This window comes from Mercurialis annua, linkage group LG2, assembly GCF_937616625.2.
Source record: "Mercurialis annua linkage group LG2, ddMerAnnu1.2, whole genome shotgun sequence".
Classification (NCBI taxonomy): domain Eukaryota; kingdom Viridiplantae; phylum Streptophyta; class Magnoliopsida; order Malpighiales; family Euphorbiaceae; genus Mercurialis; species Mercurialis annua.
Genome location: NC_065571.1, coordinates 17,094,423 through 17,108,383, shown reverse-complemented (window position 1 = coordinate 17,108,383; position 13,961 = coordinate 17,094,423). Strand labels below are relative to the sequence as shown.

Below are 13,961 nucleotides of genomic sequence, written 5' to 3'. Positions count from 1 at the left end.
CAATATTTAAAATAAAGCATGGCATAGCACAACATCCAAAAATTACGTTTGAACCAACACCAACATGAAACGGATATCACAAACCATAAATAACATTATCCATTTGAATTATATAAAAACATCCATAAACTCCAATTCAACCCAAAACAGTTTATAGGTATCAAACATCATAGAAACTCAATTAACAATCACTTAACTTGGATTTAAAACAACAATTGATAGCTCAACATTTATGAATCGCAAAGACATGCAAAACAACCCTATAACATGCTTGGAAAATTCTAAACTATCAACAACTTACAATATCAAAATAATCGATAAACTCGTACCACGCATACATAAGCATTGGACAATCCAAAATCGAGCAAACAATCAACCAAAGGCATATGACTCGATTATTATACTGAATGGCAAAACCACGTACCAAATGGCATAACACATAATTCTTTTCTTTTGAATCAACATTATTAAAATCAATTCAACATTAACATGATAAAAAAATTATGGGCAGCCCATAAGCACTTTGACCATCATATAAAAAAGAAACCATTTGAATGAAGAAAGAAGAATCCAGAAAGCATTTTCATCTCAGTTCATCAAAATTGCAAGAAAAACTGGCGAAAGCTAGTGTTTGATCGTTTCTTATCGGATTTGCGTGATTCTTGTACCGTTCTTTTATAAATTCAATCCTCTATCTTCTTCAAGCTTTGAATCAAGGTAAGAAATTCATTTTAGGGTTGAAAATTGGGGTTTTGTGGGCTGTTTTAGTTAAAGTGTTTGCGGTTGAATCGAAAATGCTATAACCTAGTCGTTTTATTGATTTTATGACGTTTAATGATAGTATTGAGTTAGGTTTTGGTTCTAGATTGAGTTTGGAGCGTTTTGGCACGTTAGAAACAGCTCGAAATATGAATTCTGAGGCTCTGCGTAAGCACAGTCGTGCTATGCGGATGCACACCAAGTTGTGCAAACGCACAGTGCCAACTGTGCGGGTGCACAGCAGACAGGGACACCGTACAGGGCATTTTTGCCCTCCCTCTACCCGTGTATTCGAGTGGAATTCTATCGGACAATAAATAGGATATCGAGGACCTTCCGATTAAGTGTAAAAGAGAATCGATAAGATTCGTAGAGGGTTAACAAGTTAAATGTTATAATCAAATGAATTGTTAAGAGTACAAGTGTTTTCAAAGTCGAGTAGTTAAATAAAACAACAAGTTCAGTGAGTAAACAAAAAAAAGTACGATGTCGGCTTAGCCCTAAACTTAGGGTTTTATTATAAGTTTGGCGTTTGTGAATTAAACACATTTTTGATGTTGCATTGTATTAAAGGAATCGACAAGCTACGAGATCGACCAGTTAGTACATCCGGGGGAGAATCGATCGACATGTCTATTCTATATTTGTTTGCATAAGGTATTTTGTAATATCATAAGTATTAGTATTAAATTGCATCGCATATAGTATGATTTGATCGTTAAATATCTATTTGTTTATCGTTTTATCGATTATTTATAAGTATGAAAAAACAACTAGTGTACGATCTGAGGGAACAAGATACCCGCCGTTCTTCAGCCCAGACCACTCCTAGATCTTTTAAAATTGTTCCAGAACTTGTTTTCGTGTTTCAGGGCTCGTTTCAGCTCGGAATTGGGCCCCGTTTGAGCCCAAAGTTTTGTACTTAGTTGTTGTTTTATATTATATATTGTAATGGTTTAGACCTAATGTATTTCGGGCTTAAAAGCCATTTTTGTAATCTGCCAAGCCAAACGAGCCTCGAAGACCGAGCCCGCTAGATACCAAAAACATACAAAAGCAATTATGGGTTTGTTTAAACTTGGAATTGACCTTAGTTTAGACCTATGGATCCTTATCGACGAGACGAAGAACTTCTATGTTATGACCAATTATAGATTCTGATCGCATAGACATTCAGACGAGTTCCAGACACTCTAGTTTAACAAGATTAAAAAGTATCTCTAACCTTGTATTTATATCAACTGCACTTGTGTATGTTTGCAATGTTTATGCGATTTATAAAGCGTGTACATATCCAATATTAACATGCATAATAACTTAACCACGTTAACTTAGCTCTATATCCAGCAAGTCCAGCAAATCACTTGGAAATCATAGGATTGCTACGAAAAAGTAATTAGTGGTTGTAAAAAAAATTCAAGAAGACTTAAAATAAAATAAATATCACATATACATCCGGTTTAGGGTTTGTGCATGTAGAATGACTAAGACCCACCTCTGTATGCTACATGATAGAAACCCCTAGATGAGATGCTTGCTTAGGAGTATTTGTTACATGTCTCACATGCCGGTCCAAATCGAGTCATATGCGCATCTCACATGTTTTATCGCTTTCCTTTACCAGCTTTCCAGACTTGTTTATATTTTCAGCACATTATCTTATGGACTACATGTATGATTAAGATGAGAATACCGGATTTTCCCAGTAAATGAATGCAATCGATAAGCCAAGTATAAGAGTTTTGATAATGTCCATCAAACCCGGTATTTTGGTCCGATGCATGATGATCTCACCCATAAGCATATCATGTTGTCTAGTCAGTAGGAAAGGCATTTTCTAGTTTAGGTAGGTGGCGACTCCATTTTTTTTAAACCTTTTCATATACGAAGTCAGCCATAAATCTGGGCAAGCGGACCCCGAACCCTGCTCCGCTCATAATGGTGAACACATTATTGGTTTGTTGTACGAATGATATGGCGCAATGGTTGTGTTTTATAATTTTTCTTGTTATAAATATGTTCGAATCACACGCCGCTTTCATATTTATAAAAATAATTAGATTAATATTTATGAAAATTAAATAACATAAATAAACACTATACTCCCTTTATACTTTCTTTAAAAAGAATCGGAAGATTTCTTTGTAGCGAAGGAAGGACATACCTTTTATCTAGGATGCATGTTTAGTTTATTTTCAGTATTTTTGCCGTAATTGCCATGCTTTTCGTCTTCTTACCATGATTTCCATAAATTTGATTTAAAAATATGTTTATAGGATATTTCACCCAGTTTTAATCATCATATATTGAATATGTTCAAATCTGATATTAGAATCGCATGTTTAGCCATGTTTGCCATATTTGTCATATTTGTTGTTTTTGCCATAATTACTATAAATCAAACTTGAAACATATATTTAGGATGTTTAAATAAGTTTTAATCATTATATTTTGATCTCAGAATATTCAAGTATGTTTTTTCTACGTTTTTGCTCGTTTTTGTGTTTTTTTTGCATGAAAGACGAACCAAACGACGAACTGCCGCGAACTAGTATTTGGTGGCGCCACCGCCACCTTTTAGTGACGCCGCCGCTACTTGAAAGTGGTGCAGCCGCAAATCCTCTTGGCGCCAGTGCTAATCCATTTGGCTCTGTCATTCTTTGGCCTGGACCACTCCTAGATCTTCCATAATCGCTCCAAAACTTGTTTTCATGTTTTCGGGCTCGTTTGAACTCGAAATTGGGCTCTGTTTGAGCCCACAGTTTTATAATTATTTGTAGTTTTATATTCTGCATTGAAATGGGCCAGAATAAATGTTTTTCGGATTTAAAAGCCATTTTTATAACATGCCAAGCCAAACAGGCCCCGAAACCTGAGCCCGCTAGAGACCAGAAACTTCCAGAAGTAATTCCGGGTTTGGTTGAACTTGGAATCAACCTATGTTTGGATCTGTGTAACCATATCGATGAGACGAAGAATTTCCATATTTTGAACAATTCCATATTCCGATCACACAAACAGCAGACGACAGATGAGTGCCAGACTCTATGGTTCAACAAGGTTAAAAAGTATATCTAACTTTGCATGTATATCAACTACACTTGTGTATGTTTGCAATGTTTATGCGCTTTCCAAAGCATGTCAAATCCAATATTAACATGCTTAATATTTTAACCACGTTAACTTAACTCAAAATCCAGCAATTCCAACAAATCACTTAGAAAGAATATATGAAAAAGTAATTGGTCGTTGAATAAGCATTCAAGATGACTTAAAATAAAATCAATATTGCTGGGTTTTCTAGGTTCATAACACAGCGGAATTTCAAAATTTTATCTAAAAACCCAAACCAAGATCCATGTAATTCGAATTAACAGAATAAGTACTTACTTGTATGTCGAATTCAACAGCAATGTAGGAAGGAAGGAGGTGGTTCACTTTGGTGATACCTGGCCTCGGATCAGAAACACCTCCAAAAGAACGCGTCCTCTACGAGTATCCACACGAACAGACCTTAGCCAAAACTAGTGCTTGTGTGCTAGCACTATTGCTTCACAAGCAATTTCGAATTTTAGTGATTTAGTGAATAATGAATTTCGTGATTCTTAAACCAATTGCTTAATGTGTATTTATAGTGATACAACAACATTAGGGTTTGAGACAAATTCGAATTTCAATCTCATTGCAATTCTACAAGTTTATGTTTATCAAAAACTTCTTTTTGATAATCATCCATATATATTAATTACTATATTTATTATCTTCCAAAAAATAATAAATTAAGGAAAACACTTATCCTTAAATTTCGAATTAATATATATATATATATATATATATATATATATATATATATATATAATTAATCACTTAATCACATTGAACTTGTACAACCCATAACTGTTTTGGGCCTGTTCTTAGTGTGCGACCCTCTAGGTTCATATAACGTTGGCAGTAGGCTCGAAATCCCTATTTCAGTCCACAAGTCATAAGTGGCCTCTAACAAGACATTATGACTACCCAAGTTATACGAATATCGATAATCCGATTTAACCATTTATAATAATATTTTAATCCCTTTGTCTCTCGATATCCAAATTGAATATAAGGCATAGTTCTGTCATCCTTATAATATTCAATCATTAGTTTCTTGACTCTAAGTAGACTGAAAATGATAACTCCTTATCAATTAGCATGGCCATGCATTTCCTTCAGTCTATCTTCTTCAAGGGGCCCATAGATATCTTACTCAAATAAATGAGGGACAAATTCATTCTCAGTCACTCGCATTTCTCACATAGTTACTTTCATATCCAATGACAATCTATTCCATTATCCTGTTAAAGATAATGTAAGACTGTATCAAAATATGAAATAGCTATGTAGAAATCCATGATGATTTCAAGGTCAAAAGATTATACTAATAGAACTGTAATGAGAATTACTTATGACAGTGATCTATGTAGTATTCTCACAGTGGGTCATCCAGTGCCTTATTTCTCAAATAGCACCTATGATTTGACTTAATATCTCATATACATGATTAGTAAAACATAATCATCAGTCAACATCATACTAGTCTCAATGTTCTATTAAGACTAGGGATATATGGTATATAATTCTTTTATTAAACCTAAGGATTCTACTATCAAGTCGCATACTTGATGACCTTAGAAAGAATTAACCATTCAAGTCTTTAATCATTAATATAAAATGATAAAATTGCCAATCAATAAATAACAAAATGATAAAGTCAAAACATGGTCAAACATGATTGACCTAGTGCATATCACTAACAAATATCACATATACATCCAGTTTAGTCTTTGTGCATGCAAAATGACTAACACCCACTTATGTCTGCTACATGATAGAAACCCTAGGAGATGCTTGTTTGGGACTATTTGCTACATGTCTCACATGGAAGTACAAATCGAGTCATATGCATGTATCACATGCTTTATCGCTTTCCTTTATCAACTTTTCAGACTGGTTTATATTTCCAGCACATTATCCTATAGACTACATGTATGATTGAGATGAGATATACCGGATATTGTCCTGTAAATGAATGTAATCGATCAGTCAAGTACAAGAATTTTGGTACATCGAAGCCTGTCTTTTGATCTGATGCACGATGATCTCTCCCATAAGCGTATGAGGTTATCTAGTCAGTAGTAAATGCATTTCCTAATTTAGATAGGTGCCGACTCCATTTTTCAAAATGTTTCCATATCAGAAGTCAGACATAAGTCTAGGCGAGCAGCCCCCAAATACCGCTCCACTCACAATGGCTAACGCATTATTGATTTATTGTACGAATGATACAATGTATTAGCTGTATTTTTTAATTTTCCTTGTTATAAATATGTTCGAACCACGTACCGCTTTCATATTTATAAAAATAATTATATTGATATGTATGAAAAGAGTGTTTATCCCATGCAACGGTTATGCCACGTCATTTTAACAACAAGTTAATGAGTATATGTGGTAGAGAAATTTTAATTATTTTTTATTTTTTTTATTAAATATTTACAAATGGTTACCGGCTCATTGGTTTGTTGTACAAATGACGTGCCACAACTGTTGCAATGTATAATTATCCTTATGAAAATTAAAGAGGTAATGTTATAAAAATTCACTAACTTTACACATTTTCTCAATTTAATCACGCTCTTTCAAACCTCTCATAAAAATACACTAACTTTTATTTTTTTTCCAAATTCATACACGCTGCTGACTTGGCACTCATCCATTGGTGCAATTTACAAAGGTGTAAGTTATTTTTAACCAATAAATGAGTGACACGTCACACCGTTTATGAATTTGAGAAAAATAGAAGTCGGTGTATTTTTATAAAAAGATTCAAAAAACGTGATTAAATTGAGAATACGTATACAGTTGATGAAATTTTATAAGATTAACCCGAAATTAAATAATATAAATGAACACTATGCTCTCTTTATACTTTCCTTAAAAGAAGCTGAAGTTTTCTTTGTAGCGAAGGAAGGAATTACCTTTTTATTTTCACACTGACCGGCGAAACAACACTCTCACTCACAGCCTGCTACATGTCTCTGTCAACAAGGCAGCGGCGTCCGCTACCTTCCGGCGACACCTCATCATCATCATCAGAACCTTACAGTAAGGTAAACAAACCTGATGGATCGAATGGCAAAAAAGAAGAAGAAAAGGGGGTGTCATGGTTATTTCCAATTTTAGCTTTGGGAATGCTGAGGTATATGAGCGCTACATCAAATATTATACATGATTGTGACGAGGTTTTTAACTATTGGGAACCTCTTCATTATCTTCTTTACAACTCTGGCTTTCAAACTTGGGAATACAGGTAGCTATGACTCTTTATTTTTGCTTTGGTTTAATCTTTACTTTACAAAATTTAGTGTTTTTAGTGGGTTTTAACGAATGGGTTTTTCAGCATTTCTGTAGTGGGTACTTGAAAGCTGTTTGTTTGGTGATTTTTAGCAGGGGTTTGAGTTTGAATTTGGAACTGGGTCTCGTATTACTTGATGATTATTTAGATTTTAGAGGGTTGGTTTTGTTTGAAACCTAGGTAGCACGGACAATTCATTCATTCAATCAATGTTTCCCGTTTCAGAAATGTGTCCCACACTTGTTGTTTACATAGGAAAGGCTGTTTCGTAGGGTACATTTCCAAGTGTCCCGTTTCCCGTGTCCATGCTACCTAGTTTGAAACAATTGCTAAGTCTTTTTCATTTTGATATTTGATCAATTTGTAACATATATACTGCTTGCAGCTCTCAGTTTGCTCTTCGGTCCTACTTGTACATTAATTTTCACGAATTAGTGGGTCTACCAGCTTCCTGGTTGTACGGTGAGGACAAAGTAAGATTTCTGTCCTTCTTGATGGCTTTGTTTTTTGTTTTTTGCTTTTGCTATATGAAAATAGTGTTTAATGAATTATGTCTTTGTATGTCATTCTCAGGTGAGAGTGTTTTATGCAGTGAGACTCTTCCTTGGTCTCATTTCTGTTCTTGCCGATGCCACTCTGGTGGTTGCGCTTTCCAGAAAATACGGGAAACGTCTTGCTTCATATGCACTTGCTATGCTATGCTTAACCAGTGGTTGTTTCTTTGCCAGCACAAGTGAGTAAACGTTTAAGTTGTTTTTTGTTTCCGTGGATTGTGAATTTAGTTTCTTTTCTGGTACTCTGCCTTATAGATTAAGTAGCCAATTTTCAGCAGCATATTACAATTTTCGGTCGTTGTCTTCCTAATATTAGACTGTTTGGCATTTTTCTTTATCCTAGTTTTATAAATTATGCTTCTTTTGGTTTTCTTGACAGGTTTTCTCCCGAGTTCATTCTCTATGTATGCCATGAGTCTGTCTTCTGGATTTTTTCTTCTTGATAAACCTGCTATGGCTGTAGCTGTTGCAGCTATTGGTGTAATCCTTGGTTGGCCATTTTCAATCTTGGCTTTCCTTCCCATTACATTCTATGCTTTGAAAAGAAGATTTAAACAAACATTTTTTGCCGGTGCTGTCACTTCTGCTGGTGCTTTAGTAAGTCCATCTTTGTTTTCATTTTCACACTAATTTAGTCGCTCATTTAGTTGTATACCTCTAACTGACAAGTTTTGAGAAGTTATGGGTATTCTTCTGTTGAAACCTATTTTAACATACGTTTAAATTACAAACTAAAGTGATACTATTCCCAGGTACTCTCAGTATTGGTTGACTATCACTACTACAGAAGATGGACATCATCTGTCTTGAATCTTTTACTCTACAATGTCGCAGGAGGTGGTGAGAGCCACTTGTATGGGGTCGAAGGGCAATTATTTTATTTCAGAAATGCATTTAACAATTTCAACTTCTGTTTCGTTCTTGCATTGCTTTTCCTTGGAATTTTTCCAATTGCAAAGAGAAAGTATGCCCCGGACCTGCTAATCGTCGTCTCGCCTCTTTATATATGGCTGGCATTTATGTCCTTGCAGCCACATAAAGAAGAGAGGTTTGATTATTTCTAATCATTTAGTTGAGACCTTTCCTTTTCTTGATCAATTTTGAATTTTTATTCCCTATTAGACGCTTGAATTTTAACAATGATTTGATAAATTAATATCTGCCGATCAGAAAATGAAAATTGTGGCTGAGCACATGTAACAATGAAAATTATCTTGCTTGTAACAGTTTCCATGCAATGTTGCCTTTTTTAAATCACTGCACTGAAATTTAACTTTGATGCTCTCAATTTAGTGAATGTAGTGTATCATTATCAGTTCCATTCTTAAGTTCTCTTATTCAGTAGAGTCAACAACTTTATTTATGGTAGATCTGTGGATTTTTCGAATCACATCTAAATGCTCTCCTTTTATTATTGTGAATTGTTTTATATTAAATGAACCTTATGCCACATGTTACCGCGAACCATATTATGCGTACATGCATTAGATTGCACCATAAATGCATATAACCTTCTGTATGACTTAAACTTTGGGATTATAATTGATCAGAAAGATAATCTTCAATTACTGGCACAAGTTTGCAGTATGACATGCACTGTTCATGATGGCGGTTTAATCTTTGGTTTGGTTCAATAGGTTCCCGTCTAGCATGGAGGCCTAGGGGACTGTAGGGAACTGTTTTCCAAATGTATCATTCTGGTGACTAGACATATCTTCTATGATCAATGCAGGTTCCTTTATCCAATTTACCCCCTTATTTGTGTTGCTGCATCTGCCGTCATTGAGAGCTTTCCTGATCTCTTCCGAGATAAATATAGCTCCCGTGACAGTTCTGTGTGGGTTATGGTAGGTTTCTTCTCCATTGCCCAATTATTGCTATATATTAAATAAACATAAAACTTACAGACCTCCACATGCAGATAGCAAAACTTCTCAGACCTGTGGTTCTTAGCCTCATATTATGTGCATCGCATGCCCGTACATTCTCTCTAATCAATGGTTATGGTGCCCCTATTGAGATTTACAAAATTTTGGAGCACCATGATGATGCTGGAACAGGTATGAAATATGAACCAATAAATTGCACAAGTGTCTTGTTATTCTTTTGAAATTACAGGCTTTGAGAAATCTGTTCTCCATACTTGAGCTAATGTAAACTATGAAATGCCTTTTGTTGCACTAGCTGTGTCAACTTTCTGTAGTGCAAAAAGTCTCCAACAAGTTTATTTTAGTACTGTTCCCTAAATTTGGGAGTGTTCATTTATGTTTTCTTCTTATCTCCAATTTTGCTTAAATCATTTTTCTTATTTTGGTGTTAGAAAAAGTAAGTTGTAGGCAAAAGGTGTAGTCTATGCGGCACGAAAAAGAAAATGTTGAAATGAAAAGCGACTGAAATAGAAAATTACGAAATAATATATTTTACAAAAGTAGGTTCTAAATATAAAATTTTGGTGTTTGAGAAGCATTTAAACGAAAAGCTGAAACATAGGATTTGAGAAATCCATAGTTGTTAAAGCGCTAGGCGCACCTAAAGCGCAAAGGGCCTCAAATAGCCCGAGGCGCTAGGCGCAAAAAAAGCGCACGCCCGAGTGAATCTAGGCGCATATACGTAAAAAAGTTAAATACCTATTATAAATATATAAAAGCTTGCTCAGATGACATGATTCTTTGTCCATGACCTTGATTCTTATTTTAATGTGATAAAAAACAAGATCATCGATCAAGATAGAGGAGTCTTGAGCATAATAGTTTTTAAGTGCAATATTTTTATATTTGTAAGGCTTCTGTTTTCATTAATTGTTTTATTTATATTTGATTTTTTAAAAGCTCAAAGTCCAAAGCCCAAAACTTTAACAAATACAAAAAAATAGGGTTTCCAACAATGTCTCTTGCCTGGAAAAAGCGCACTTCATGCCTTAAGCGCACCCAGGCGCACCACCCTCGCCTAGCGCTTTTCTAGCGCCTAGGCACGCCTGAGGCGCGCTTTTGATAACTATGGAGAAATCTCAGTACAACATATGATGTAGTAGTTAGACCTAATAAAATGCTTTACATGTAGCAAATTCTGGATCACTATTTTTATAGTGGTACAGAAAAAGTCCCATTAGAAGCGCATTTTGCACTTTCTGTTATTGTACATAATAACATATTCTCTATTCTTAATCACAATTGTTACACTAGTGCAGTTGCTTGGCTTGCTTCAAATTACTTTTTTTGTTCCTTTTCATACATAATACAAAAAAAGTCATTTGTTAATTAGATAGTTCCTAATCTATGCAATGTAGTATAAGATTTTTGGAGAAACATATCCTTGTTTAATATCTGCAATTTGCAGGTTCTGTGCTTTGTGTTGGAAGTGAATGGCACCGGTTCCCATCATCATTTTTTGTTCCTGATTACGTCAGTGAAATTCGATGGATTGATGATGGGTTCAGAGGTCTTCTTCCATTCCCATTCAATTCTACCTTGGGTGGAACTGCTGCCGCTCCTCCATATTTTAACAATAAGAACAAGGCAGACGAAAAGCAATATGTAATGTACTTGATTGCTTTTTATGATTTCCTTTATTTATATCGTAATTTTTCTGCTTTAACGCGAATTACACTTTCGGACGACATGCAGCTTCGAGATCTCCAAGAGTGTACTTTCCTAGTAGAGCTGCAGCTTGATCGGCCTTATCCTTCACGTGGAAGCGACATGTCAACTTGGGAGGTATAACATATGTTTGTCTCATCTCTTTCCTCCAATTGTTTTGGGACTTACAAATATCAATTTGCCCCTTGCAACGAACAATTAATTCCAGAATTAGTTTTGTCTGCCAATTTCTCTCTCGATTTTTATAAGTTACACCAAATGTGTCAATTCTGAAAATAACTGTGGGGGGGCTAATTGACTAAAAAAACTGAATTAATTTATAAAAAAATTGGGCTAATTGATAAAAAATTAACAAGTTCGTGGGAGTAACTAATTAAAAAGTTAAATTTAGTGTTAATTGTCCGTTACATACAAATGTAATAAGTAAAATTGATATACATGTCATTGTTTTTATTTCTTTCCCAATTGTACTGACGTTTACATACTTCAGGCCATTGCAGCATATCCTTATCTAGACAGGGAGCTTTCACCTCCCTTGCACAGATCGTTTTTCATACCCTATCTGTGGCAGGAAAAGAATATATTTGGCATGTACAAACTGCTCAAAAGGGTGCAAAAATGAGATGCGGCTGTCGCCCGTGCAGCCCCGGAATTATTGTTCACAATTTTGAATCCTAACAGCAATTTAATAGCTGAAAGTTAATCCCAAACCCAGGAAAATCTTGAAATAACTATAGTTGATGAACCCTAACATTTGTCTCCTCTTTTTTACTTTTAATTTTTGACAATTATGGTGGAAACTTAAGTTGATTAGTTTGTTGGATTTAATACTTGTAATGCTTAAGATTAAGGTAGCATTAATTTATTTTTGTTCTTACAACTGAAGAAAGTGTTGTATAAGTATATGTTTCCTGCTCAATCAATCTCTTTTACGTTTTGTTGCATGGCTTCACGACTCTTTATTTGATTGTAAAAATAAATTATGAATTTTAGCGTGTTTTATAATTTTAATATAGGTTATAACTTTTGAATTTAAATTTTAAATTGCTATTTCTTTGTAATTCTAAATATCAAGCAATACAAATAATACGTTCAAGTTTATAATTTATTGAGAATATTAAATTAGGATAAATACTTCAATTTTAAAAATAATATAATTTTCTATTTCAATAAGAAAAAAATAAAGAAAATATCTCTTTTTTCATATTGTTTTTTTACCATAAGACTTGTTTATTTTATAATTATACTTATTTTTTACTATTTGTTTTCTATAAATATATTTCTTCTCTCAACCACCTGTCACTCTTCTCCATTTTTTCGTTATATTTTTTATTTTTTTCTTTCTTCTTCATTTTTTTGTCTATTTTTGTTCTCTATTTTTTTGTCTTTCTTTCATCGTTCCGCCATCACTCCTCTGTCGCTCCACCGTTCTTTTCATATTTGATTTTGCAATTTTATTTCTTAACTTGTGTTGATTATTACGATTTATTTTAATTTTCAATTCTAAATAAATTATTTTTAAATTTTTTCTGTTTCAAATCTAAAAATTTGCATGAAAAACGATTTTATGATAAAAAAAAAAGGATTTTCTACAACAAAAAAACAGCGTCTGATTATCATATGAGTATTACTGCATTATCATATCGGTATCATAACATTGTAGAGAAAAACAATTTTCTTTAAAAAAAACAGCGTCTGATTATCATATGAGTGTCACTGCATTATCATATCGGCATTATAACACTGCAGAGAAAAATAATTTTTTAATAGAAACAATGCTAGATTATCATATCGCTATCATTGTATTATCATATTGGTATCATAACATTATACAATATTGATAAAGTTATGATATAGTTATGGTAATATGTTTTTATGATAATAAAATGATAATGTTATGATAACAGTATGATAATATGTTACATATATGAAAAAAAATACAGAAAAATTATGACAACGAGATGATAATGTTATGTTACCTACATGATGCCGGAGTAAAATCATGATTATTTTAAAATTCAGAGTAAAAATCTAAATTTGGTAAAAACGTAGAGCATTTTTTAAAACTTTTTCGTGTTGAGGGGAAAAAAATAATTATTTTTATTTTTTTAGATAAAATACGTAAACCCTAATTTATTTAGCAATTGTTTTTCTAATTTTCATAAATCTCTTCTTAATAAAGGATTTCTGTTTTAGTTTTTTCTATTATAAAGTAAACAATTTAGAAAGAGACAATTAGTGAGAAGAAGTTTTAAGCAGTAATAATCATACAACAATTTCTTTTAAATATAGATAATAGTTTGTTGCCATTTTTTTATATATACATAAGTTTATAAATGCAAACTAAATTGATCTATCTATTTATCTATATCTATAACATAATGTAAGGAAAGTAAAATTATGATATTACTCTAAATTAAAGTTTATTTATTTAAATTATTAGTAATAATGAGTAATTTTTAAATATGAAAAAAATAATGGAAAATGTTGAAGTTTAATTATAATAAAGAAATATAAAGTTAACTATGAGCTAATTTCAATTAGAGAAAATACTTTAATGAATTATAAATACTAAAATATAGGATTTTAATTCTAATAAGGAAGTGCAAAGTTAAGTGTGAGTTTAATTATGTATAGGCTTAATAGCAAATTAAATTC

At 33.1% G+C, this 13,961-nt stretch overlaps 1 protein-coding gene across 1 annotated transcript; it reads left to right on the top strand.

The window, feature by feature from the left end:
- The first annotated feature begins 6,719 nt into the window (after window positions 1-6,719).
- Window positions 6,720-12,247, top strand: LOC126667446 (dol-P-Man:Man(6)GlcNAc(2)-PP-Dol alpha-1,2-mannosyltransferase). The gene is made up of 10 exons (XM_050360420.2): window positions 6,720-7,108; window positions 7,539-7,626; window positions 7,727-7,886; window positions 8,087-8,304; window positions 8,460-8,755; window positions 9,440-9,554; window positions 9,629-9,767; window positions 11,044-11,240; window positions 11,331-11,420; window positions 11,794-12,247. Exons 1-10 carry the CDS (start codon window positions 6,831-6,833, stop codon window positions 11,923-11,925), a joined length of 1,713 nt encoding a protein of 570 aa, XP_050216377.1. The 5' UTR covers window positions 6,720-6,830; the 3' UTR covers window positions 11,926-12,247.
- Window positions 12,248-13,961: the final 1,714 nt, after the last annotated feature.

Bases quoted from the DNA above. Each gene is read 5' to 3' on its own strand.
- LOC126667446 (XM_050360420.2), top strand. From the start codon at position 6,831: ATGTCTCTGTCAACAAGGCAGCGGCGTCCGCTACCTTCCGGCGACACC. The intron at 9,768-11,043 runs GTATGAAATATG...TGCAATTTGCAG, and splicing joins CCATGATGATGCTGGAACAG to GTTCTGTGCTTTGTGTTGGA. The intron at 11,241-11,330 runs GTAATGTACTTG...GACGACATGCAG, and splicing joins AGGCAGACGAAAAGCAATAT to CTTCGAGATCTCCAAGAGTG.